Source organism: Ilyonectria robusta, assembly GCF_021365365.1.
Source record: "Ilyonectria robusta strain PMI_751 chromosome Unknown BGZ61scaffold_14, whole genome shotgun sequence".
Lineage (NCBI taxonomy): Eukaryota > Fungi > Ascomycota > Sordariomycetes > Hypocreales > Nectriaceae > Ilyonectria > Ilyonectria robusta.
In genome coordinates this window covers 1096839-1124324 of record NW_025764448.1, presented here as the reverse complement: position 1 = coordinate 1124324, position 27486 = coordinate 1096839, and the positions used below count along the sequence as shown (strand labels likewise).

Sequence of the window (27486 nt, the reverse complement as noted above, 5' to 3'; positions counted from 1 at the left end):
AAAAAAAAAATTAAATAAAAAAAATTAATACTTATAAAATTATTACTAAAACTAAAAAATAGCTAATTAATAATATTAATATATACTAGTAACTAAAAATTAATAATAGCCTCTAACTTTACCTACTCTAAAGCCTCTAACTCCTTTAAAAACTCTAAGCTACAATAAGTTATCTTATGCCCCTAAGTAAATAAAGACTAATATTAGCGATAAGTATACTCTAGAAGGTCTAGAGATTGGTTAAACTCAGCCTAAGCGGCTTAGAGAGCAGCCTGCTTCTTAAGAAACTCCTCCTCTAACTTTAACTTCTTATTACTAAGATACTTTACCTTAAAAATAACTTAAATTACTACTCTTATTTTAATAAGAAAAATAATAAAATTAAACTTAAAACTTATATAAATAAAGAGGAATATTAATTTTATTATAAGAATAACTCTTATTAGTATAAAAATTATATTTCTTAGAATTATTATTTAGTATTTTATATATATATTTATAGGCAATATAATAAGAATATAATATTATCTTAAAATTAAATTTCTTAATAGTAATAATAAGAATTAATAAATTTATAATAGAAATTAGAATCTTAAATTCTTTTATAAAAATAACTAAAATTAATTTACTTACTATAAACTTAAGAATATTATAGAATTTTAAGGGATATTTTAAAATTTAATTAGATATCCTATTAGTATATTAAAATAATTAAGAAAGTAAGTTAAAAATATATTAATATATATATAAAAAATAATCTTAAATATAGCTATAAAATATAACTAATAAAAGGGGAGATATTATATTACAGCCTAGATTGGAACTAGATAGTTATAATTAGTAGAATTATAATATATCTACTTTTTTATTTAATATCAATTTCAAACTTACCCTATATAAATAAGCCCGGGTATATAACTTACTTCTCTAGGATAAGCTATAAGATTGAACTTACTCTTACTTAATAAGCCTATATAAGTACTACTAGTATATAAATACTTATTTAGTACTTTTATTGATAGATAGCCTTACTAGCTATTAATATATTTAGTTATATTAAATTTACTATTTTACTATTATTAAACTATAACTTATATTACTTACTATAATATTCTAATTTACTTAATTATATACTTTATACCTCGGACCTACTTTATACTCTTAGATTAGACCCAACTGTTATATATATACCTTAAACTTATTTTATACTCTTAGGTTAGATTTAATTATTATATATTAAAACTAAAAATATTTTATTAATTAAAAAAAAGAAAAAATATATACTAATAAATATATTAAAGTTTAATAATAATAAGTTTAACTTACTAGATTAAATACTACTTAAAAGAATAACTAAGCTTTTATTAAAAAAATATACTTTTATTTTTTTTTAAATTTTTTAAAATAGTTTTTATTATTTAACTTAACTTTTTAACTAGCTATTATAGTAGCTTTTATCTATTTTTTATTAATCTTTTTTATCTTATTATATTTAAAAGCACTTAATTAAATGCTTAATATTTCTTTCTTATTAATTTCCCTTAGCTAGTTTTAACTACTAGACTTTTTTTTACTTTAAATTATAAAGTATCTTAGATTCTTACTATTACAGATTCTATCCACACTAAGTACTTCTCCTACTAATACAATACTATAGCTACTATAGCTGCTATAAGCACTATAATTATTATAGCTATTATAATTGCCATAGGCGCTGTAGCTGCTGGAATTCTAGTTGCTTATATAAGGAATCTTATTTGCACCAGACCTAGTGCAGATATTAAACGCACCGGGCCCGGTGCGGGTATAGGCGGCCTCAGAGCCACCACATCTTGCGTAAGCATATAGGCCACTGAAAGCAAAGGCCTAACTGGGGGAAAGGCGAAACCATTTCACCAACAGCACGGATGCTTCACCATGTAAACGTACGAAATATTCTTTGTCTAGTAGAGGGGTGAATGATATAAGGTACAGTGGGTGTAGAGGTCGTGGACAACGTATAATCCCTATCGACCCGCAGCTTGAACAGGAATTAGTGATGACGAGACGGGAGCAATTTTTGTAGCAGGCTAGCATTCAATACAGCACTGCAAAAGACTTTGCGGAGATAGAGCTATAACGCTATACTTCTCTTCGGTTCTAACAATTAATCGAGATCACCTAGAAGCCCTATATTGTTCCTTATCCACCTATTAGCTTTGCGTCGCACTCAAGCTGTATATAAATTTCTATTGTAATATCAGAGAAATATCAACTTATCTTCTAACTAGGTATCGAAATATCTACTTTAAGTTGTTAGTGATAAGTTATATTTGCCTGCATTTATAACCTCTGTTTACACTGCGTCTGGTACATACGACCATAGCTCTTAAAAAATACGGGATCCCGTCCGCTCTCCCTTAGTCAAGCTGAGAAGCGGTGAATTAGTACTCGGGTCGGTGACGACCGGGGAATCCTCACTGTTGTATGTTTTTTTTGGCCGTGGTTCTGTTTTTTTTTTTTGCGGTGTGGTTGATGGACCCATGGCCAGGGGGGATTTCTCGAAACGGAAAGGGGCGGTGGATCAAAGGACATTGGGGGGTTTCCGTGTTGACTTCAAGTCAAACTTGCGTTAGTAATTGAGCTTTCGAACTAATCACTGTAAGTTGAATGAAACTTGTCAATGAGCGGTTATGTTCACGATGGAATTAGAGGAGTACGTTTTGTTTTAGAGTGGCTTTATTATCAGATATAGTAAATTAATGGCTCATGCTGAAGTAGACTTGTTAAACATGACGCCTCGAATGTCGAATTGATCCTCCATTTCCAATTTGCCTGGCTATTGATGTGTCTCAATCTTTAAGCCAGGTTGGTGGGGAGGCTGAGGCTGGCCAGAAGGGCAACAATAGGGGTAAGGACGGGGACAAGAAGGCCGTTGCCGAGACCAGCCAGGAGAGGAGTGAGGGCAGCAATCAGACCAGGAAGAATGGCGGAGACAAGGCCAATGACCAGGACAAGCAAGCTAGACAGGATAGAGAAGACAGAGTGAAGGAGGGAGATCAGCTGAGGTCGGAGGCCGGTGACGGTGACGATGACTTTGACGTTGGCAAGAACAATGGAAACGAGGGCGACAACGAGGTTGAGAACGGTGTCGACATCACCATCAGCGACGTCAAGGCCGGCAGCACCAGTGAGGGAGGTGACGACCTCGGTGAGGGAGTAGTGCATGTCCTGGAATCCGGGGATGGCGGCATCGGCACCCTGGTCTGGAGTGAGCTTGCCAGCATTGACTTGGTCGGCAATATCCTCTAGAAGCAGATGTTAGCACACTTTTGAATGTCATGGAAAATGAGCCTATCGTACTGAAGCCACCAGACTGGCCCTGGAGAGTTTCGAGGAGGGTCTTGAGGGTGGAGGTCAAGCCGGAAAGGCCACCGATGTCGGTCTGGCGCTTGCCGGGAGTGGTAGTGATGGCATCGGTGATCTGCTTGACGCCGAGTCCAGTGGTGATGATCTCATCAGCTGTCTTCACTGCGTCTGAGGCGCCACCGGCCGCTCGAACAGCCTTGTTGTCGGTGACGGGAGCAGCAAAAGCAGACAGGGCCATGGTGGCAATGGTGGTAAAGAAAGCGGCCTTCATGATTAAAGAGTTGATGGTTGAAAGTAAAAAGGTGATAAGGATAGATGGAGAAGAGTCGTAGTGTTGTTATTGAAGCTGGTGATTGTTGGATGTGATGAGGATGAGGATATTGATTGAAGGGGTGGACAACACGGGATACTTATACAACTTTCAGGACATAATCAGCTCTACGGAGGACCGACCATGGTGCTTGGTCGATCGCCCAGGAGCTACTCCGTACAGGAAAGGAGGCTTGCCAGCACCACTGCTGATCGTTCTCTCATAAAGTGGTTTAGTTACCAGAGCTGTCCTTGCAGATCCAACCCGCCCCACAAAGCCATGCCGCCATGTCAAAGCCTCGGGTCGATGGATAGGCTAAGCGGCAGTCGGGCAGGAATCCAGGTAGGCGAGTAGATCATTGACTTGGCGAGCTTAATCGTGCATGAGGCGTCTAAGTGCCATTCTTGCCAGCCATCTGAAGTCATTACCCAATGATCATCTTCTACGTTAAACCACAAGTTTGTTACTAGTTGTACTTTGCCCGTACCACTCTGATGGCATATTCATTCATCTCATAATTGGGCCTCCATTGCCGTACTGGCTTGAAGCCGACCTGCACCCTATTGCGGAATGGTATTAAAAACTACCAGACCCGTGCTCGCGACGCTATTGTTTGAGATTGGCCCTGCCAGCAAATTGTGCAGCATGAGGCTTCAGACGTCATCAGCCACTGACGATGGAGGGCTGGTCTAACAAGCAAGCCGCGGGAAATTTAATGCGGGCTGGGCTGAATTGTGGGAGCTAAGAATGGTCGAGCTCTAAGGCGGTTTATTAGGATAATCCATGCTGGCGCGATTGTGGCTCTGTCGATCACGGCAGGGTTCAAGCCACTGTTTTCCCCAGGACGGAATGGGAATCACCGCTGGGAATTATCCTCGTTGCTGTCTCCCCGCGTGGGGCCACATCGTCAATGGTTGAAGCCAAGTGTCGAAGCCAAGCCTAAATAAACTATGTCGATCGGCATTCGAGAGATTTGGGATCCGACCTTCCGGTTGGTGCTACCTGAAATCGGAAGGAAATTCCCTCCCCGCGGCGTCTCCATTCTGGGGCATGATGATCACAACAGAACCGTATCGGGGGAGCGCCATTGCTGATCTTGAGTCAGCCCTGCCAATCACGCTGTCCAAGGGGAAGGGAAACGGTGTGCGGAGGCAGGCATTCGGGAATGATGTGCAACTCCGCGGCGGGCTATTTCTAGACTTTGTTAATGCCCAGCTGATCATCGCGATGCCAAATGCGTCTCCTTGGAACCGGCATCGTGGTCCAACGTTTCTGTACCGCTCGGCACAGAGATCTCTTGTATCTCCCGATTTCTTTGGCTCGAAGTTTTAGATTATAAACGCAAAACTTCTCCAATTTCCGTCCCACCACCGTTGGCCGAACACTATGCTTTAGCTGCCACGATAGCCACACCGCTCGGCCCGGCCTGTCATTTAGTGGAGGAGACGATACAAATCCGATTGGTGCGTCCCACCTGAATTGAGCAGACACCGGAAAGATATTGTCGATCACCGGCAAGCTTGAACCGGGTTCTGTGCGTCCCAGTGGCTTACGTATTCAAAATATCTCTAAGCGTTGCATTCCAAACTGAAAGCAAGCTACCATCTTCTCAACGTCATATCGGGGAGACTGAAAACTTTTGCCTTGTGGGAGGTGCATTGTAGTGTTGGCGATCATCAGCAGCTCTAAAGCCCTATCGCACGGCGCACGCATCCCGACCTCAGAACTAGAGGCCTCAAAGTTTTGCGTGGCAAAATCATCTGGTATTCCGGCTGAGGATACATCCGAAAGGTTCTTGGCGAAGTTCAAGCCAAGGTATCCGCGGTGGGTCTGGAGTACCGCAGCTTAGCTTGCAACTATCAGGGCAGGTCTCTCCGTGACACCACAGGTAGGCGAGTCTGGATGACCCCGACAGCTTTCTAATCCTCAGATCCTGTCTGACACCCCGAACTAGGATGGCTGTCCTCATTACAATTCCACGTCCATTTACGACTGCCAGCATTTTGCCTTTGGGTTGCAGGAGAGGATCCCGATGCCAACGAGTGTCTTCAGAAGGTCACACAAATGCTCCCATTCGCGGATCTTACTCTTCTCGACAGAATATCTTAGAAAAGTGATGATACTCGAATAACTTCCGTCAAAGTGAGCAGTAGACTAATTTGATAATCGAAATCAACGTGGACGACACACTTGAAGGAAAGGACGGCTCCGGTTTGAGCTGGTCAGCTATTGATCTCGGTCGCAACCCACATTCACAAGATACAAACTTTTAAATTTGCACGACCAAGTCTCCCTTTAGGCTAGATGGGCATATTGAGAAGGTACCTTGGATTTTCTTTAGTAGAGAGTGCCGCACAGTCGGCGAGTGGAGATGCTTAGATGCTTTTGACCTTGCTTATCCATATTCTTTTACAAAGGATCTTTCTTAGTATTTATTTTGATTGATTACGACCATGAAACTCTGAGATTATCCCCAAGGCTTCCAGCTTTCACTTTATGTGCTCAACTGGATAGCTACTTCATGAGCGTGTGAAAAGAGTTGGTCTCGTCCCCACGAACCTCGGTTCCAGCGAGGATTGGAAAGAACTCGAAAGCGGTATTTTTAAGACTCTTGGCAACTAATTAGACAAAGTTTACGTTTAACAACTTTTATCATGAGGAAAAAGCACAGGCAGGAATTTTGTTTTGTAAAATCTCGCAGAATGATGCGAATTTTGATTGTGGGTAGAGATGGGAAATCCAAATCTCTCAATGATCTATATCTAATGCGTTGCGTGTTTTGTACATTTGAAACCCTCAAACCCTTGACTGTTCAGAGGCCAGCTCTCCCGAATAAAGCAATCGGAACTCCAGAGCCTAGTGATTGGGAGACTGAAAGGCCAAATCCTTTCGAATGTCTCCAAGGCTCTCCTTTCTCACCCCATGATTCTATCCTTGTTCTATTGATCCCTGATGTTCGAGTCCAATGGTTGAAGCGTTGGGAGAATTTAGGCCTTGCACTTGCTGCTCTTGGTGGTGGTAGACGCGGCAGAGGTGGAAACACTGCTGGTGAAGCCGGAGGGAGCAGCTCCAGTGGGGGCACTGCCGCTTGCGCCGCTGCCGGGGGTGCCGCTGGGGCCGCTACCGGGAGTGCCGCTGGGGCCGCCGGAGCCGCCGCCCATACCGCCGCCGGAGTTGGAGTTGGCAACACCGCCCTCAGCGTAAAGGTAGGCGGCAGGGGTGATGGACTGGGACAAGGTAGAGTTGATTCCGAAGGCCAACCAGGCGAAGAGGCCGTCGGACACGCTGTCTCCGAGCAGGGTGTACTCCATGACGGGGTCGACTCCCTCAGTGGCAACCTCTTCGCTCAGGATGGAGTCCTCGGCGTTGGTGGTGAGCTCCTGGGTGTTGGTGTTGTAGGGGGCGAGAAGCTCGACCTCGGTGATCAGGTCCTGGTCGAAGAAGGCCTGGCCAACGTGACTAGCATAGTTGTCCATGCCCAGGGTCTGGTTGGCGAGCAGCGTGGCGTTGGTGTGAATCATGATGTGGATGTGGGTGGCACGGCTGGTGTAGTGGCCAGGGAAGACGGACTCGAACTGAGCAACACCATCATCGTCGGTCAGTTGGATACCACGCAGCCAGGTGTTGTCGATGTTGGTCTCGTCGGAGCTGTCACCGTTGCCGCTGGAAACAATACCGGAGTAGACACCGGTAGAATTGCAGTGCCACATCTCGAGGTAGACATCAGGGATAGGCTCGCAAGTGTCGACATCAATGACCTGGTAGTCAAGAACGATATCGAGACCACCCTGGTCCTCGACGATGTTCTCGCGGACATACTCGCCAGCAACGTCTGAAATGAAGTGTCAGTACAGGTTATCGATGAACTTGTTCATGTAAACTTACAGTAAGGTCCCTGGGTGACCTCGGGGGTGAGGACGCAAGAGTTGATTCCGGAGAAGAGAGTAGCGGCGTCGGTGTTGACGGTATATCCCTGATCGGTCTGGTTGTGAGAAGTGGCGAGGACGCTGTCGAGGTCACGCTTCTTCAGGCCGCGCTTCTGGCGGGCCTTCTCGAGCTGGGCAGAGCGACGGGCGACGTTTCGGGCCTCGACACCGCGAGCCTTGAGCTTGTCGGCGCAGTGGGCGAGAGAAGCACGCTTGACGGACTGAAGGAAGTCGCGGCGCTCAGCGGCCTCCTCGGCGACGTTGTGGCCGGGGTGGGCAATGGCAACTCCGCTCAGGAGAGCAAGGCTGGCGATGGCATTGTTGGCGAAACGCATGTTGACTGTGAGAAACCGAAGGTTCTAAGAGACTTGGAAAGGCTGGAAGCAAGGCTGGACAAGTGAGATGAGAGTGCTGAGACCTGCAGCGGATGGTTGCTTGGATGTGAGAGTGTCGAGAGTGTTGTGAGTGTTGTGAGAGTGTGTTGAGGCTGGTGAGGATGAAGAGATATTACAAGATGCGTTCCATTGATGATATATATATTGATCAAGCGGTCTATGTTGTGACGGCATAGACGTGCTCAAATCGTGATCCGTGTATTGAATGTGGGGCTCATCGTGAGAGCCTCGTTGACGAAGCCAAGGCTCCAATTACGCGTTCACACCGACTGCGTAATCGTCCCTCCCTACTCTTGTTTCTTCCCAACGCCGCCAACTTAGTCAGTTTGCGGGGATCCCCACCGCTGCGGAACGTACGCGGAGCGGACGCTGGACTGGTCCTCGTGCGCCGCTGGGGACGAATCCGCATGAATGCCACGGTAGACGGGAGTTGGGAGGATGACGCAGCCCTGTTTGAGAACGGCTGGGCCTATCAGAGGCGGCGCGAAACAAAGCAAGCGGGCTCGTCGTCCACATCCAGAAACCTTGAAACCAAATACCGACGTCGAGTCGCTGGCAATTGGTCAATGGCTGTGGGAGACGCATCAGGGGGCCGGCCGGGACGCGCAAGCCTCGCCCGGCGCAGGGCCAATTGAGGCGGCGCCCGGAGCGTCTCCCACCTCCCGAGATGTGGCTTCGCCTTGACGTGACAGCCTTGGCAGGTCCCGGGACGAGGCAAGATGAAAGTCGAAATGCAACTAGACTGAATGGACGGAAGATTGTCGCACAATGTCGATCTCATGCCGACTACCCGCCCTCTCATTGGTCTTGGCAGATTGGAGCCGCGTGTGAATGCTGCTCGAGGGACAACGAAGCCAGCGTTTTGTTCCCATCTTGCCAGGGTTAGACCCCAGAAACCGACTTTTTTAACTTCATCCAGACTTCTTCTTGCGTTTCCAGGGCGATGAAATTTACGAAAACCAAGGATGCCTGAAATCTAGACTCTAGGACCGTCGAGCGGTGTATAATTATTCACGCTCGGGAGGCTTCCCTGCCTGAATTAGCCAAACAGAGATGCGGCAATGGAGGAAATCAAGGCCAGCAAGTCAAAGCAAAGCATCCGTCTCCTCCATGCCTCGGTCCAGCCGAAAGAACTTTCCATTATGTCTAATTTAGGGGGCTTGCGCTGTGACATCATCTCCACTGTTAACCGGGGCCAGGGCGACAGTGCCGAGGACCAATGCGAAGCCCGCGGTTTCTCATGACGAATGCTCCGGGCCAGAAACAAAAAGACATCGCGACGGGAGGCATGTGGGAGGACGAAGAGGCCCGGGTCAATGGGGCTCCCTGGTTCGCGCAATTGGAGGAATAAATCTTGATTGGGTCTTGTTCAATGCTGCGAGGCCATCACTTCCTCTCTTGGGTGCTGGATCCGCTCGAGCCACGAACGCTCCCACGAGGCAAGGCGGCTAGCAAAGCCGCTACGCCACACCGATGGCAAACACTGACGACGAGGCGCCTTAACGAAACTCGCTAGAAATATCAGGATTTTTTTATGACAGCTCCCATGGCACTCTGTAGACGCCTGGGCAATTTAATGCAGGATTCAGGTCCAAAGCGACCCTACTGTGTGTGTCCTAAACCCGCATCCCGTGATTGGATGAGGGGTAAAAGGTTTTAAGCTTATTGGACGCGTAAGCCTTCCACCCTTTGCAGAGCCCTTCGAAACGGCTTCAAGGGCGCCACCAACGCGACCAGAGGGGGATTTAGCAAGGATCTTGGCTCCCTGAGAAATGCACGGCGGCCTCCTTGTTGTCAATCCTGCATGCAACGTTGATCATTCCGCTCCTTCTGGAATCAGTCATTACCCGGACTTTGTCGTTACGAATAGCCTCAATCGTGTGCATTGCGTCCAAAGGGAGAACGGAATGACGAAAAGTCATAGATTCGAGGTGACAATTGCACTAATTCCCTTAAATCTAGTATGATGGAACCGTAATTAGCTTGTGTTAAATTCTAATTGCACGTTTGCAGTGACCAAACACCATGGAGTTGGTTAGTTCCCGTGTACGCAATCCTACCCTAGAGCCTTTGATTTTGAGACTGGGATTATCATCTTCCTCTTCCATTGATGGATTCCCTACATTGGCTTCATTGAGTATTACCGCAAGGCATAAACTAACACTATAATTGGTTGGTTGAGTGGTACTCGCTTCTTTTCCTTCATCGAGCCGTCAGATCATCGTGCAGAGTCGCGGTGTGACGATTTCGTTGCAGTGCCGCTGCAATAACCTGGTAGCCCACTATAACGCACATATTCTACTCAACTTCCAATAATCGTTGAGACATTTCAAGCTATTTCTCTGGGTGTGATGATACCTCAGTACTATTTTCAGTATACCTGCATATGTTCCTGTTTCATCATCACTGTGCCGCCCACAACCCGTAGGTTGGAAGCCTATGGTCGCTGTTTCTAGAATTCTGCTTTTGACCTGCTAATACTGGCCGAGGGTCTTATCATGATGCTTGAAAACGGATCAAGTCAAATTTTAGTAGCCTTCCATAACGCCATTCTGTTACTATTTCCAAGTGTGAACACAATTGGACATTGGAATAATTCCCGACGAATCCCACATCACATGCCTCGGCACATTTAAAATTGGCCGCGCAACGCATCTAGGACGATGATCAATTACGCCTCAATTGCTCACGAGATAGGCATTATGGATTGTCTAGTCCGTTTTCATTCATTTCCATTGTATGCCAAGACTCCCATCGTGAAAACAAAAGTTCACCAACGTTATGCCGGGATGCTGCCCATAATCTGCCTCTGTTCCGGCCTCTTGGCCCGCACAGACTTTGATGTTACACTGCCACCCTCCGCCCCTGTCAAACTCAAAGCCGGACTCTCCGTTCTGTTGTGGCTGGAGTGGCCCACGTGGCTCCCACATTCCCGGTTCGTATTCTGATTGTCCATTTTGGACTTGGTGCCGAGGAGGCATGTGGCCTATCGGCGAATCCGCCTTGGCTGCAAATCCACGTGCACAGTTCGGCATGATAGCAAGCTCCTCCTAACCCCTTATTTTTATTGAGAGCCGCCTATGCTTTTTTTCTACAAGTTCCAGTAGGCGTCTCCCTGTGCCAGGCATCCTTTGCAGCCAGGTGATAAATGGTAATCTTTTCCACATAGACCTCTCGTTTATCTTCTCTGCCCAAAGTGCCAATCCACGACCTGGATGTTTCCTCCGATCGTGAAGCGAAGTTGCTTGTGCTTGTGAGCAATTGGTTGATATGTGCGACTAGTATTGGCATTTTACCACCTTCGACGAAGAACCCTGCTTGGAGAGTGACATTGTCGGATCTGTGGCCGAGAACCAACGGCCCTTGCCTATTGACCCCCCATTGTATAGGAAAGAAAGCAAGGGTCTTGCTCGGACGTGTAACCGTTACCTTGAGGTTAATTCTAGCCTAAACTCAAGTCCGAATGGAAAATGCCTGTTTGTAACCAACGAACTCCACGTAGAGACTATTGAACACGCACCGAACACGAACATAGTCATGTGACATCTACTTGCTACGACAGGTTTGGAGCAATGGCTTGGTGTTAGAAGAGATACGAATTTGGTAAAAGGTAGGGGGAGAGATATTCTAAGAGTATTATGCTATTCTCGGTGCATTTTCTTGATCCTTGGGACCTCGCCGAATAATATCTCAAAGGGGAAAGTTTGTGGGCAAAGGCCAGCGCGATTCTAGAGTATAAAATCTCATCTCAGATGTCTACAAGATAGTCTTGGAGCTTTGAAGAGTAGATTTTGTTTTTGCAAGGCAAATCTGTTCAATCCTAGGCTGGTGAAGATAAGCTTAAACTTTATTTAAAGTCAACAGCTGCATTTGCAACATTAACAACAAGCTAGAATACTCAATTACAACATATCTATAAATATTTGCCTCAAATTGGGAGCGAATTCATTGATTTGACCGATGAATCCACATTACGGCAATAGAAAATTTCCATGGCGAAGACGTTGTGACATGTGGTATAGGGTAGGGATGCTGAGGTCTGATTCCTGTTGTGTTCACCTCTAGCATTGAATGAAACTAGACAAATATTGTATAGAGAAAACTAGCCTCGTAGCTTAAGTCAACTGCATCTACCAGCAAACTCTCCGTAAAGCGTGCAGAGATCAGATGCTTGCTTGTCGGCCCAACACCTTTGTTAAGTCGGGCTCTTGCCATCACCACTAACAATTAACACTAAATTAGCTGGAGAATATGATCACACAGCAAATACTTGAGATCTTCGAAAAAGTGGGCGAAAAGGAGTGAATAAAAGCTAGGACACTCGCTGGCCAATACGCCTCAAAGACTCAAACCAGAGAAAAAAAAGTGCAGAGTGGACAACTGATACCCCTATCTCTAATCTGTACAAAATTTTGACCTTTATACTCTTCGGCGAATGGTCCGACCATTATTAGTCACATGTAACTAAACAATTGGCGACCATCTCAGTATCAATAGCGCAGATGGATCGGGAGAGAAGACTTGATTTTACTATTTTTATTAAACCTATATTTACTATGTCCTTGTCATGTTGGTATCATACATTAAAATCCATCGGAGGTTCTCGCAACCATATACCCAGCCTCAGTATTGAGGGTCTAGCGAGCTTGAAAAGAAGATGTTCATATGAAGTGTTCAATCCATTCAAATGCGCCATTGCCCTCAACGTAAGCCCCATTCCACCTAGGTCTGCGATGAACCCGAGCCTTCCATGTTGCAAGGAAGCACATTGTGCCGAAAGGAAGAGTCATAGAGCAAGTGCTGACATAAAAAAAAGTTATTACATGATGGTTAAGGGGATGAGGAATCCGATTTGGAGACCTCAACCGTTGTAACAGTGGTCTTGGTGATGCCAGGCGTGTACTGGCCCAAGCGGTCGATACTCTCATCACTGGATTTGGCATCCATTTGCGTGAGAATTGTCGTCTTGTTTGTGATGCCTTGTGGGCTTGCTATCCGGTTCTGAAGCTCGTATTCGTCGAGGCCGGTGGCATTGATTGCCCTCTGACTGCTCGTCTCGTCCGTTTGGTCGTCGGGGGCATCACGTCGACCGCTGCCCAGTGCATGCCAGTTGCTGCCACTTCGCATGGTACCGCGGCCGTAGTTGGTGTTGCCACCAGTCGGCGTCTTTCGGGAGCTCTTGCCGTACGTGCTGCCGAGGATGCGCCTGAAGATTGGTCGCAGGCAAGGCAAGCTACCGGCAATGATTCCGACGTTGAGTTCGACACACGACCAGATGGTGATGTTCTGAGAATCCCAAAGCCAGTCGCCGAGTTTTCCGTAGTTGGTAACGTAGCCGAGCTTGACAACGGCGGCCGCGCAAGCGAAGACACCGAGGCCGAGAATGGCGATGAGACTGACGCGGGTGCGGAAGTGCACGTTGAGGTTCCACAGCATCGGCGTGGGGATAACAATGGCGAAGAGGAGATCGGTAATGATGTTGAGTGCGGAGTTGGTGTACGATAGACCCAGGAGCGTGTTTTTGGTCCAGCAGGTCGCCTTGACTGTTCTGTCCCATTGAATACGGATATCGGTACATTGGAACATGATTGTCTGTTGACTGAAAGTTAGCGAAATGGCTTGATCCAGGTTCGGGTTTCATCAACATACGAAGAAACATCCGACGGTATAGAAGGCCATGAAGCCCATGATTGACAGGATGAGAACGCGATAAAACTTGGTCGAGGCAATCCGAAGCAGGGATGATCCCACCGAAAGCTTAACTATGCAGATGGCAATCAAGAAGATGGGCTGGCTGATAAAGTTAAGCTTCATGCCGATCATGTAGACGGCCGGATCGACGTCGCCAACATGTTGTCCTGCGCCATGAGCAACCTGCCCGAAGATGGTTCCCTGACCGGCCCAAGCCAAGGTCATGGCCATGACCATGAACCAATCCTGCGAAGAAGGCAGTCAGCATTGTGAGCCCACAGTTGACGAACACATAAAAAGCAAAGTGGTGGAGGGGTTTGAACGTACATCCCATCCTGTGTTGCGGATGATGAGGAATCGGACGTAGAGACGGGCAATGACGGTGATGGTCGCCAGACAGACGACGAAGGTGGTGGCCGCCAAGATGCCCGTCGCCCCGTTCTCGTTCGGATTCGAGGGCAGCACAACATCTGCACGCGAATCCATGGTGGAGGCTGGGTGCGTGGAAATGTCCCCGAGGCGTTGGGCGATGGGACAAAGGGAACGGGGCAGGGAACAATAAGAAGACGGGACGGCGGGATAGTTGGGGGCCAGCTTTTTTCCTCCTCCACGTGGAAGAGAGGGAACATGGCCAAGGACCTGGGAGGATTCACAAGCCAGGGGATTCGTCGAGTGTGAGCGTGCGACGTACTACGTAGTAGGTAAGACGCAGGTAAGACATGGCGTCCCACATCGACTTGGCTGCAAGCCACGCAGCATGAATCAGGGACCGCCCCAGCCGCATCCATCCATCCATCACTCCATTTTCGGGTGCTCGTACTCGTACGAAGAGACGCACGCGGGCAGCCAGAGTCCCTTATCGTTATAGTCGGCGACTGTTAGGCCGTTCCGAGCAGCATCAAGGCGGCCGAGGGAGACGGATTCCAACAGCGGAACCGCAGCCCTCGCCGACCGCGCCCGTCGACCAAGGAAGCATCCCGCGCCATAGCACGGAGACGTGCTGGTGTTGCGATGCCATGGCCTCTGGACTGACTCGCATTGACATAATTACTGTTGATATGGCACGCGGAGGGAGACTCTGACGGCGAGATGTGGTACGATGCGGTGGAAGAACATGTATCCCAGGACCTTCAATTTCCAGTAAATGGACGGCCTCGTCATGGGGTGAACATGGTCCAACAAGGGGTTTTCCACTGGATGCAAGCCGGTACCTGGTCTGCATCTCCAACGTCGTTAGTCCTTTTTCGGCCGAGCCATGGCGCCCCGTCTCGTAAGGATGCTCCACCAGCAGGGCAAAAAGCCGCACCGACGGTGGCCCCGCGGCTGGTTAGGGGTGACATCGGTGGCGACAGAGCCAAGAAGGAACTAATAACGATAACGAGGAGGCGGAAATCAGTCGACATTGCCTGGAGCCGGTGACGGGACGGGAGACAGGACTCCCGTGGCACTGACTGGGCCGAGGGGGGTTTGGCACTGAGGGGGGGGCGTTATACTATGTGCTACTCTGTGCTAGAAGTATTAATTAGGGATCCCTCTCGTCCATGCTAAAACGGGAGAAAACCTGGGGTTTGGATCGCGCCGTGGTGGCTTCACGCGCGCCAAAGGGATCAACACGCGGATCTCTCGGGCTTCCAGCGCACAACCTGTTTTCTGCGGCGCCAGATCCGGCTACCGCACGGGTGGCTCGTCAATCAGCGAGATTCAGCCCACATCCCGAACGGAACCCTTCCGGATCAACAGTCGAGCAGCGCTGACGGGCTTCCAAGGATGCGGTGCTGGCCCTGCCAACCTTAGTGTTGACGATTAACGCCTGCAACTCGTCGTCCCTGCTGCGTTCCCTGTCCTGGGGCCGTGTGGTCCTCGCGGATGGAGTCCGTTTTTCCCAGCCCGTCAAGCGCCGGGGATCCGCAGGGGGATCTGCAGGGGATCGAGGCAGGGCACAGCGCCAATTCGTCCAGCAGAAGACGCTGTTGCGTGCCATTGCTCGCCGGGACAGGGGGGGATGGAAGCATGGGGTCGGGCTGGTCGAAGCCTGGAACATGGCCGGTCGAAGCCTGGACTTACAGCGCAATGCTACGTTAGCATGCAATACAATACGTACAGTAGGCCATCTGTGCCTACCGCGTGGGCATCTTCGGAAGCATGCGGGCATTCCCCCTGGCGACTGTTGGCTGTTAGTGTCGGCGCCAGCCCTGCAGCGTAAATGCCGGATCCCTGAGGGTGTGGACATGGCGACGCATCCCAAGGCCCCCTCCGATTTCGAAATCTGATCTAGACGTGAATCTCGTCCGCAGCGAATCCATTGATCCAAGGCTTTTCTTTCAGGGCTCCGCGCAGGGCTGCCCCGGCGACTCGACTCAGCATCCAGGGCGATGGTGGGCCCACGAACGAGTCGGCGCTGTCAGCTGCAGTGGCGGAATGAAGTGCTCTGCGCGATGCCGCATCTTGCCTGCCCAGCTTCATGCCATCGCAGTCGACACAGCCCGCAACGGAGAGTTTTTTCCCTCTGCTCCAAGGCTCCCCCGGCGTGGCCAATTTGCCGCGACGGTGAGGGGCCTCATGCGCGGGCTTTGGGTTCTCATGGGTTCTGTCGATAGTCCGCCGTCCGGAGTCCCCTCGTTCCACTGCTCCCGTAGTTCGACCTCGGGGGGCCCTGCACGTTCCAATGTGTTGGTTGGGATCCTCGCTGTAGTCTCCATTGCCGGCCGAGGACGACTATATAGTTGGTTGTCCGGCTGCGTTGAGGGCGTCTGTCTTGTCACTTCACCTCCATCCAAGCCAACCACCCCAAGGTGTCGAAAACGTGAGCCCCTGCATATCTCGTCTCTCGCTTGTCTCATTCTTCGTTGACTGCCACAATGCGTGCCTCATTCCTCACCGTCCTGGCCCTCAACGCCGCCTCTGGCGTGCTAGCCGCTCCCGCCGGTAGCAGCACTACTGCTGCTGCGCCAGAGATCACCAACCTGGACGAGATCACCAGCCTGGCTCAGGCCGCCTACGACCAGGCCCAAGAACTTGCTCAGAGCGCAGAGAAGCGCGGCAGCACTTGCAGCTGGAGCAACATCCGCATCCGCCGCGAGTGGTAAGTCCCTCTATCCCGCCGCTCCCAATGTCGTGCGTGGCGCTTACCATGGACCCCTGCAGGAACACCTTCACCAAGAAGCAGAAGAAGGCCTACGTCGATGCCGTCAAGTGTATCCAGTCCAAGCCTGCCTTGACACCTTCGTCTGTGGCTCCCGGTGCCAAGACTCGCTTCGATGACTTCGTCGCGACTCACATCAACCAGACCCTGAGCATCCACTACACGGGCAACTTCCTCTCGTGGCACCGGTACTTCACCTGGCTGTACGAGGAGGCGCTTCGTGAGGAGTGCGGTTACACCGGCACTCAACCCGTAAGCCACGTCTCACCCCGCCACCTATCAGACCATCCAACTGACAACCAACCGTAGTACTGGGACTGGGCCATCACCGCCGTCTCCGGCCTGAACACGTCTTCCATGTTCGATGGCAGCGACTACTCCATGGGCAGCGACGGTGCGTACATCCCTGGCCAGGCGGATGTCGTCCTCGGCGCCTCCACGGGCCTGCCGCCCATCTACCTGCCCGCCGGTTCCGGTGGCGGTTGTGTCAAGACTGGTCCCTTCAAGGATATGTCAGTCAACCTGGGCCCTGCGGCCCTCGACCTGCCCGGCGGCACCTCCTTGTCCGCCTCCAACCCCCTTGCGTGGAACCCTCGCTGCTTGAAGCGAGATCTCAGCAATGCCGTCAACACGCGATACTCCAACGCCACCGGCATCCTCAACAACATCCTCAAGCCCAAGAACGTCTACGACTTCCAGATGATGATGCAGGGCGTCCCCGGAGGCGGTGACATTGGCATCCACGGCGGTGGCCACTACTCCCTCGGCGGTGACCCCGGCCGTGATGTCTACACCTCTCCCGGCGACCCTGCCTTCTACCTTCACCACTCCATGATCGACCGTGTCTGGTGGATCTGGCAGATGCTGAGCCCCGCCAAGCGCATGTACAGCGACCTTGCGCTGATGGGCACCAACACCTTCTTGGACATCCCCGCCAGTGCCAACACCACCTTCGACGACTACGTCGAGTACGGCTGGGCTGGCGAGAAGCAGCAGATCAAGGACCTCATGAGCACCCTCGATGGCCCTTTCTGCTACGTCTACTTGTAAATGCGCCCCACGCGGAATACCGTCTCAGTACATATCTAGTACATAGCCTTCCTCTTCTACGGCACCATGTGTCACCTTTTAATTTTAACGACAACCTGTGATGCCAATTAGAGTCGAAATACAAGATTTAACTCAGATAATGCCCCCCCCTCCGCGTGCTCCTCTGTCTTCCGTAGTATGCTGAGTGCCCGCGAGTATCGTTCACGAACCCCTCGCCTCACCCGGTACCTGGAACAGGACTTCTGGCGTCCATCTTCGTCCTCCCACCCCTGTACACTCGCCACTGTTGTCCCAGACTTTGCCTCTTTAAGGTTCGGCCATGTCGCATCGAAGGACACGGGGCAAGTCAACCAGGTTCCACGGCGGCCCCACCCATCTTTGTTCCTAGCACCTTGGAGGCTTGGAGGCTTGGACGGTTCGAGAGGCTGAACAGGGGAAGGTCACAGTGTGACCCTAGCACTGCATCTGACAGGGGGACGGACAGAGCAACCGAGATGGAATGGGTGAGATGCGGCATTGAGACTGACGAGGGATTCAAATCCTGGTAACTGCGGTCGTCGGCTGCAATCCCCTGGCTGATTTCCCCAGGGTCAGCAGGAGAGATCAGGCCAGACTGATGTTTTATCATCTTATTGCTTTTTATCAAGGGTTCGAAGGGGGGCTTTTCTAGATTGAGAGATCTGAGGGAACGCTCGGGGTCTACAATGCCTGCTTGTTTGGGAGCGATGGCCAGGTTCTCCGGAGCATGGCCGGACTTAGGCATTCGGTGCTGCAAACAGATAAAACGTCGTAAATACTAATGCGGACCCTGGCAATCTGTGCTCGGTCCTCGCCCGCGGCTCATCGCCCGAGTTGCTTACCCTCTGCTCGGTTCTGGACGGAGTCCGACATGATGTCGTACGTAGCTACGCCACTCCTACCCAAGGTCCAGTGTGATAGGAGGATTATCTTCCGCCATCATGTTCGTCATGTCCACATGCCACGCGAGGGCAACCAAACTCCGCGTATATTGGAAAGTTCGGATGAAAACCAACTGAAGGTGACATTGTGGATAGCCCACCGTTCGTGTTCGTGCCCGAGATGCATGGGGTTCGGAGGTTTGCAGTCAGCACTTTGTCCGGACAAACCAGACAGACGGGTTGCTGGTACTGCCAAGAGTTATCGCGGAGTGTTTTGTTCCCATTTGGAATGCAGCTCCCCTCGGGACGATATATTGGGAATGGTGAACCTTGGCACCTGGGACATCGCTGAGCTACCGGTAAAAAGCTACGAGAGAACAAGGCGAGAGAACAAGGTCCGACGACTAGTCCCTTTCCTTCGAAACACCGATTCCACCGAGTCCAGAACTGCACAAACTCCCGACGACGCGCATCCAGTAGAAGTCACAGGAATTTCTCTTCTCGGCTGGCTAAATGACTAAGTTAAGTGACTACTCAGTTGTGGAGCACTCAGTCTTGAGCCTTGGTGGAGATGGATGCACCCATCAGCACATCCCAAGGAAGCCATTAGAGCGTTTCAACACGGCGCGTTTCTGATTCCCTCTTAGCGTTCTATTCGCGCCTTGCTAGTGTCCCGTCCCAGGTCGGAGCTGAGGAATCTGTGCCGCCTCTAGGTTCCGCTAATAGCGCCATTCCACTAGGGATGATCATCGTAATTTTCCCCGATTTCCCATCTTGGCCCCCCGGCTTTTAGCTCACGACGATAGCAATTGCCATTCGTCTGTGGATCACTTCACCTGAGCTACTGTCCCGCTCTGCGCTTGTGGTCACTGGCGGCGCAGGAATGTCTCCCCGCCCAACCCTCTTCCACTGTTAGCCTTGATGTGCCCTCTGACTTTTTTTAGTGTGGTGGTTGCCGTGATGAATGTCTTCCATTCCGCGCTCTTCCACTGGTAGCGCTGATGCCTTCTGACTCGGTCTTCTAGTCGGCCCTAACGGATGCCCCCCCGTTCACCCCCTTCCATGGTCAACCTTGATGCGCCTTCTGACTTGTCAGTTTGGTGTTCGGCCCTTTGTAGGCTATTCCGAGACAGTGGCACCATCCGCACTTGCGAAATCCACTTGGAACCTTAGCGGCAATCAGATCAAGTTCTAGACGCCAGACGACCGGCGCTATTTCAGCATCGAATTTATTAATGGCGGCCGACACTAGTGAAGTCGCTTGAGATAATCACACTTGGCACGGAGGACGGCCTTACCGGCATGTGCCGAGAGGCTTATGGCTCTAACTTACGCTAAAAATCCACCAAGGTTGGAAGAACCGGCTTGTTTTGAAATGCCACTTGAATAGCGAGAGACTTATTAGATTAAGTCCGCATAATCGAATCTTCGCTCTCTCCCGCCACCATGATTACTATTTTCTCGACTTTCTCTTGTTGCTAGACTTGGTCCACAATGGCCTTGATGAGATTGCGCTCTGCTGTCTCATCGACTAATTTGTCATCAGCATCGCTTGGGGGACCCTGACGGGAGGTTGCTTGTCAGAGAGGTTGAGGATGCGAACAAGTACTTGTCGTTTTTACGGCATGTTTCGCGCGGCTTTACTTGATTTTGACGGCTTCTCACTTGTCAGACAGGTGATTTGGCAACCTCGTTCAAAACCCCAAAAGCCAATTTGACTCTCTCCATGAGCGTCGCCATCACCGGAATCTCAGCGTCTATGGGCTTTTCATTCGTTCTACAATCAATGGCGGACTCTACCCCGTTGCAAGTTGCGCTGCCGGACTCGCTCTTCGCTTGACCAGCTAGGAACAACCTTTCTCAGACTTGAGATTGGTGGCCTTGCATCCGCACGCCTCGGTGTGGTGCTGACAAGTGCAGTGGTGATATATGATTTCGCCGGCTTGACTATTGCCTAGGTTGTGTTGAATCTTCGCGTTGTTGGTTTTACTGCTGCCATTGCCATCCGACCTGTGATGATTTGGGCTGCATTCGCAACTCTTATTCCCGTCTTCTCCAAGTTTATGCGTTACAAACACACTCAATTTGAAGACTACGGGAGTCGTGCCCGGAATCAACCCTTTCCGCGCTCCTCAAGCTGAGGCAACCCGCTTTCATTATGCATACGCCTTTACTACTTGCATTGCTCTTGGAGGGATTTTGCTGAGACCTCAGGTCCTCTCGCAGTATATATCGCCGGCAGAACCACTGGCTGGTGGGATTTGGATGAGAATTTGTATTCTGCTCCTTCAATCCGGCCAATCGCTCGACCTAGAGGAGCCGAGTGAGCTTTGCGAGCGGAGGTTCCGATGGTGGTCTCTGACGTAGGCGCGCACGAGTGGCTGCTTTTACTATTTCCTAGTGCATAGCCGCATCACTCTACGGGCGACCGAGACGAAAAATTATTCAGAGGTAGAAGGAAGCACGATGAACCCTCCAGCTAAGACCAGGAGCGTGCTCTTGGTAGATCTCCCAGGCACCCGCGACATTCTGTCGCCATGGCCTATTTGCATCATCAATCCTCTAAGAAATTATTACTGGCAGACGATCCAACGATTTGTCTTTTTCACTAACACATCGTCATCACCTATTGCGGGTGATGGGTTGGGAGGTTAACTATGCCGCAGCAGCAAAATGTGGCCGTGCTGTGGGCGCAGTTAGCCTTCATGAGTCATACCGCAAGGTCGACACGCCGAACTTAGTCAAAATTGCTAGTGTTATCTCGACTTCAACATTTCTTCGCCTATTAATTATATATGCTCAAGTTTTCTACCTCTTAAACACAGATGCGACCAAGAAGAAAACATATCAGCGTTCGATCGAACCTACTCCAACCTATCCTTAATCCACGCGCATCTACACCCATTCTGCGCCCGGCCATGTCCAAACCAGCCTTCGCAGTCCCGCTTCCTCAATCCTCCCGGTCCGATGTTCTTGAGTGGCGATTCCCGAAGCCATATAGCAACTATGTCCTGACGGGCAAATCTCGTGCAGCATGGCATACGTCCTTCATAATCCCCCAGCTCAATCTCCTCCTTGACGCCGGCCTCTGTGTCAACAAGATGCGGCCCAAACATATCTTCCTCACCCACGGACACAGCGACCACACTCTCCTGTCGCCCGCATTTGTCAAGCGCGAGGACCCGCCAGATATTTTCTGCCCTGCCGATATGGCCAGCGTCTTTGATAATTTCATTCTCGCCAATACCATGCTTAATCTTGGAGGATTGGTACAGCTTGAAGATGCTCCCCAATCCGGCTCCGAGGCGGAAAGCAGCGTTGATATCAACATGCCCCAGAAAAATGGGTGGCTCAATACGCACATCACTCATGGCGTTCGTCACGGTGATGTTGTCCCCCTAAGACGCATCAAGAACATGACAGCCACTGTGTTTGACTGCGACCACACAGTTCCATGTGTTGGTTATGTTTTCAGCATTACTTCCAATCGATTGAAGCCAGAGTATCGATCTCTCAAAGGACCAGAAATCAAAGCCCTCCGTCAATCAGGCATAGAAATCACCAACGAGCAATCCACCCCCATATTTGCCTTTCTGGGAGATACCACGGCCGCAACCCTGGCTGCCGAGCCGGAATGGCTGCGGAACGGCATTCCAGTGGTCATCACCGAGTGCAGTTTTCTATACGAGGAGCACAGGGCGCAGGCCGACCGGACAAAGCATACCATATGGAGTGATTTGGAGAGGGTAGTTCGCAAATGGCCCTCCACAACGTTTGTCATTACGCACTTTAGCCTTAGATATAATGGTGAGGAAGTCAATCGCTTCTTTAGAGAGATGGATAATCCTCCATGTAATATTGTTGTCTGGGAGGATGGAGGAGACATATAGAACCGGAGCCGTCCTTGCAAAAAAGAGGAAAGTGAATAGACACTTTGTCCGATCATCAGTCTCCACACCCTACTCGTGGTTGTTGTTATGAATTACTATACGTCATTCTCTGGTCTTGTAAAGTCAACCAACTGGTCTCATGGCAACTAGCACAACAGCCGCAGATACAAAGCTCCGTAGATTGGTTGCTTCATCCTCACAGACGGTGTATAGTGTGCGACGTATCGCGCTGACGCGACAACATTATTGGCCTACAGTGAGCAAAATCTCAAGCGCCATTTTTGTCACCACAAATCTTGAAATATTTGCTTGGCACGGCGGGCACATCAGAGTTCATTGTATACCCCTAACTAAGTCGAAGGTGTCATCTCAAATTCAGCCTCTACCCTGACATCTTCACATCCAGCGACCCCATATCCAAGAAGTCGTACACGGCTTGGGCACTAGTGACCATCTCTGTCGCCTCCTTCGCGACTGGCTTGACTCCCCGCGCCCCCAGCACTTCGGCGCGGTGCAGCATGCTGCAAGCTGATGACCACTCGGAGATCTTCTCGCTCATGTAAGGTGGCAGTCCCACAAAGGGATTGGAATCGTCCTTGGTCAGGATGATGTCGCGTACAATTTCAAAATTCGGGTTGGAGTACATGTTGGCTCCAAGCCACGTAAAGAAGCCGTGAATGACGCTCTCAAGTGCGCCCACGACCCACGCGTGGTGAGGACTAGCAGCTTCGCCGGCAATGATGACATCGCCACACGTCTGGATGATCCTGCTCCACATGGACTGGAACTGTTGAGGCCGGAAGAAGGCGAATGCTCCCGCCGTGTTGCAATCCTCGGACCAGTCGTGAGCATGGTGCTCGACCCAATTCCTGCGAATGAGGTCGGCAACCTTGTCCTCAGTAACATCATCATTCTTGTGCAGTCTCGCAAGGTCACGAATGAGGAGCTCCTTCAACTGCGCATCCTCCGAAGGCTTATCGGAGAACAGTGACGCCAGACGCGAGGAGTCCTGCTGCCAGGTGTAAGAGCACAGCAAGACTGCCGTGGAGCCCTCCTTGTCGTAGATATTGTACGAAGGGTACACGCACGTGCGGACTGAGAGGTCAGAATGGCCCAGGCCGCCGTGCTTGATGTTGTGGCCCTTGAGATCGTGGATCCACCACGCCCGCTTGAACTTGATGGCGATCTTGGCGGCCGTGCCGTATCCTAAGGAACGAATGGCCTGCCTGGTGGGATATGTGAGTCCAGCGTCGCGGAGATCCATGTGCTGGAGGCAACCAAGCGTGGTGGTGGATATGACGGCATCGTAGGTGGTCACATCGGGTTCGGGAGTGCCGTTTGGAACCACGATTTCGACTTCTCTGATGTTCTTGACTCGAATTGCAGTCACTCGGGAATTGTATCTGACCTTCCTTTCGAGCTTCTTCTCCATTTTCTTGGCCAGTTGTTGCGCACCGCCGAGAATGCAGTACCATTTGACATTGGGTTCAAAGTCAAAGTCCAGCGACTCGAGGACGGTTTCACTGTGGGCCTGATCATACCAATTGGTTCCGCTGATGCATTTTAGAAGACGTTTTCGATGCGGCTGGTATTTAACTTACCCATTGAATGTCTCCAACCACTCGATAGTGTTGTAGTTGTATGGTGGCGGCGGGAATGGTCCCTGAGTTTTCATGTGTTCGAGTTCAGGGTGTTCACTGTATTGGGTCAGACAAAGAGCTCACTTCTCAGAGATGGTTGAGGTCGACTTACGTTGCCAAGAACTGACGGGTACTGTACTTGTCGTACGACATGAGAAGGTCCCAGCCCTTGTCACCCCCAGTCCTGAGATCCTCCTTGAGTTGCTCTCGAACGACTTCGGTGAGTTTGGTCATGATGTCGTCTGGTGCCTGCGCAAAGAGTCTATCTCTTGTTAATTCACCCGCTAATCTCGCACATTTTAGAGGAACATACTCTTCGGGGATCTCACCCCCCGTATTGATGCAGAAGGGGTCTTTGGACTCCCCTCCTTGCTCCTGGACAACGGCGTAGTCTTTACCCCATACCGTTTTGTTGTTGTAGCACCACGGCTCTTTGGCTTTCTCGGTCCCGCCGTTGTTCATGTAGTAGGGAATGAGAGACCCATTCTTAGCGTCGGGCTTGGACTTGAAATCGACCTTTTCCATGTCGAGGATGCCAAACAAGGCGAACGTCCTAGACTTGTTAATAAATGCATCGGGATAGAGCAATAGAACCGTAGGGAGGGACTCACCGGGCCATGACAAGGTTATCGGGAAACCTCATGGCACCAACGTCGTAATAGTCATGGGTCTCTCGTTGTCTGCTGAAGTTGTGGGTGTACAGGCGACCTCCGACCCGGTCTGGACCCGCTGCTTCGAGGATTTCATACTCGAACCTCAATGGATTCTTGCGAAGCTCAAGCTGCTTGTTAAAGTAGTCCAGCATCATGCCTGTAAACAGACCCGCTGCACCAGCCCCGACAACACCGAACTTGACAACATTGGGGTCTTTACCCTTGGGAGTCTCAATGGCGCCACTACCCTTTCCTTGGAGGGGAATTGTCGGAAGCTCAGACTCAACTGGTTCCTCTGGGATGGGAAGAGACATTTTCTCATGGCCAGATGCATGGCGGAGATACTCATGGACAGTACCCGTGAGGGCATGGTAGCGAGCCCATTGGTACTTGAGCGGAACATCTGATTCGATATCCAGAAACATGACGGAGGTTCTTGCTGGCAAATAGGTCTGGCTGGGTGGAAGTTTGTAGTGTAGCAGTGCCTTGAATCAGTATACAGTCTCGTGGGTTGAATTGGTGCTTTTATTTATCGTCTTCCTGCACTTCAATTCGAACGCCCACAACTACAAACTTTACCTTGCCGATTCAAGATGTAGCGGTGAAGTCAAGACAATACGCCACCCGGTCATTGAGCAGTGTCTACGATGCAAAAGCGTCTGGTGGCGTGGCTGAGTTCAGGTCTATACGCTCAGATAATGCATGTCTAAGGTTAACGAGTGATCTATCTGCAATTTTAGAGGGGTTTCGCTGCAATAGATGCAGTTAGTCTAGCTTTGTCGAGTCATGAGTGGCACACCCGTGACTTGATAAGTGACACATCGGACTTGCCCTACATATATTACATATTTTAGAACCATCTAGAGCGCAAACTCGGATTCTTCCGAGCGGGGTTGCGTACTCCTTACGCTCAGGCAATGCGTGTCTAGGACTACTTCCAACTATTGATCTAAGCCGCTACGCTAGTGACTCGGCTAAATAGTTCCCGCTGGCTCTCAGCCAGCCACAGGCCGTCTCCATTGTTAGTGACCATCATGTTGTAAGACGTGTGCTCACTCTAGGCCGCGCAATAGGTGTGATAGCTTGCTTCGGGCATCAACCTCGGGCTCCGTCAGCATTGGCTTTCCTGGAAGAGTCGAACCTGCATTCCGCCTATAGATTCCGATTGGCAACGCCCTTGAAAATGGCTGGCAGACTGCAGGAGAGAATATCCCTTTCTGAAACAGGTGGGGCTACACTCGCATTTCGTCTCATCATCTATTCGACAGCACTTCCCCTCACTTGAAGGCATTGCACACCGCCATTGTCCCCGGATTTTCCTCATCGTTACTGGAGCTATTACCTGTATCAGCACTCTAGGCAACTTGGCAACCCTGCCAGTACGGCTAGCTACTATGCACCTTTGTCCTAATGCCCAAGACCTCCATGTTATCGTCCCCTAGCTAAGTTGTCACTGCACTTGTGGAGATTTACTGAGATGCAGGTGGTTGACAATATACATATGAGGCTGCTTTAAAAAGCTACATATAGTCAAGTCGAATAGTAAGCTAAATTGTTGAAACAGAATGCGATGTAGAATTTATTAGTCAAGTTAATTCCCTATTAATGGCGAAAACTGTAAGGATAGGAGCGGTGTGCCCCGTGCCGAAGGGGCGAGCGAGCCCTCGGTCTCTTACAGCTGGACGCTATTGCTGGAAGCCTATCCTACTACCTAGACTCATGCAATTATCAAGAGGTTAGGGTGCTCTAGTATACATATACCCAGAGGGGGGACTAGAAGATCAACAGTTAAAAAAAAAACACCAACAATAGTATCAACAATAACCCATGCAATTATAACAGTTAATATTGGGGAGAATACGAAGAATGCAAACAATAAATCTTTCAAATGCAAGATTTCCCAGGGCGATACTGTTAAGCACTACAGAGTTTAGAACAGCCGGCCCTACTCGCCAGCAAAAGTGTTATTAAAGTAATAGCTCTGTCCATAAATTTGGCTGCGTATGTCTTTTTTCGTCTGTAATTGGAAGTACACGTTTGGTCTCGTCTTAGCTACCTCGGCAGTTTTTGTAGCCATTATTCTATTCTTACTGGCAGCTCTCTTCTAAAGCACTGTATCGAGTGTTCACTGAAGTCTGCAAGCACACTCTACCTTGCGATGCAGCGGCACTTCACTTGTGCCTCCTTATCTTGCTGTTGGCAATAATATCGTCTGTCTCTTGGGTGTGTTTGCACTGAGCGCGTCGCCGACTGAAATCTAGTGATCTCTGTACCCATCACTTAGATATTTTATGGACCTATCGTATGACGCAGAGTAACATACGTTATTCTCATGATAGTTGGAAGATTACAGTACGGCGTCTGGCTGTCCCTTTCGAAAACCCGCTGCGATTGCAACCCAGCTAGCAAGCGAGTTTCGATTCTTAAGAAGCACGACTCGAAATCTAGCTCTAGGAATTCAGTGCACGAACTGGACAACAATCACGGATCGAAATTCTGCGACTTGATCACAGACAACCAGAATTCACGAAGATGTATCTGC

The 27486-nt window shown here is 49.9% G+C and overlaps 6 protein-coding genes across 6 annotated transcripts; 2 read left to right on the top strand and 4 right to left on the bottom strand.

Moving 5' to 3' along the window:
- Positions 1–2838: 2838 nt before the first annotated feature.
- On the bottom strand, positions 2839–3619 carry BGZ61DRAFT_534500 (uncharacterized protein; the record flags this gene model as incomplete). The annotated part of the gene is made up of 2 exons (XM_046254154.1): positions 2839–3287; positions 3343–3619. 2 exons carry the CDS (start codon positions 3617–3619, stop codon positions 2839–2841), a joined length of 726 nt encoding a protein of 241 aa, XP_046102553.1.
- A 2759-nt stretch (positions 3620–6378) lies between these two features.
- BGZ61DRAFT_549271 (Intradiol ring-cleavage dioxygenase) lies at positions 6379–7919 on the bottom strand (the record flags this gene model as incomplete). Its single annotated transcript, XM_046255425.1, has 2 exons — positions 6379–7490; positions 7544–7919. 2 exons carry the CDS (start codon positions 7917–7919, stop codon positions 6646–6648), a joined length of 1221 nt encoding a protein of 406 aa, XP_046102552.1. The 3' UTR covers positions 6379–6645.
- Positions 7920–12809: 4890 nt separating this feature from the next.
- BGZ61DRAFT_356599 (uncharacterized protein) lies at positions 12810–14156 on the bottom strand (the record flags this gene model as incomplete). Its single annotated transcript, XM_046240801.1, has 3 exons — positions 12810–13571; positions 13629–13916; positions 13998–14156. The coding sequence occupies 3 exons, from the start codon at positions 14154–14156 to the stop codon at positions 12810–12812; spliced, it is 1209 nt and encodes a 402-aa protein (XP_046102551.1).
- Positions 14157–16528: 2372 nt separating this feature from the next.
- Positions 16529–17862, top strand: BGZ61DRAFT_356582 (uncharacterized protein; the record flags this gene model as incomplete). Its single annotated transcript, XM_046240799.1, has 3 exons — positions 16529–16752; positions 16815–17064; positions 17122–17862. 3 exons carry the CDS (start codon positions 16529–16531, stop codon positions 17860–17862), a joined length of 1215 nt encoding a protein of 404 aa, XP_046102550.1.
- Positions 17863–21679: 3817 nt separating this feature from the next.
- BGZ61DRAFT_304497 (beta-lactamase-like protein) lies at positions 21680–22639 on the top strand (the record flags this gene model as incomplete). The annotated part of the gene is made up of 1 exon (XM_046238720.1): positions 21680–22639. A coding segment is annotated over one exon (960 nt), but the record flags the coding sequence as incomplete, so codon positions are not given.
- A 187-nt stretch (positions 22640–22826) lies between these two features.
- On the bottom strand, positions 22827–25511 carry BGZ61DRAFT_589999 (uncharacterized protein). The gene is made up of 5 exons (XM_046256608.1): positions 24903–25511; positions 24605–24844; positions 24404–24553; positions 24253–24348; positions 22827–24204 (listed from the first exon to the last, which is right to left on the bottom strand). Exons 1-5 carry the CDS (start codon positions 25367–25369, stop codon positions 23034–23036), a joined length of 2124 nt encoding a protein of 707 aa, XP_046102548.1. The 5' UTR covers positions 25370–25511; the 3' UTR covers positions 22827–23033.
- Positions 25512–27486: the final 1975 nt, after the last annotated feature.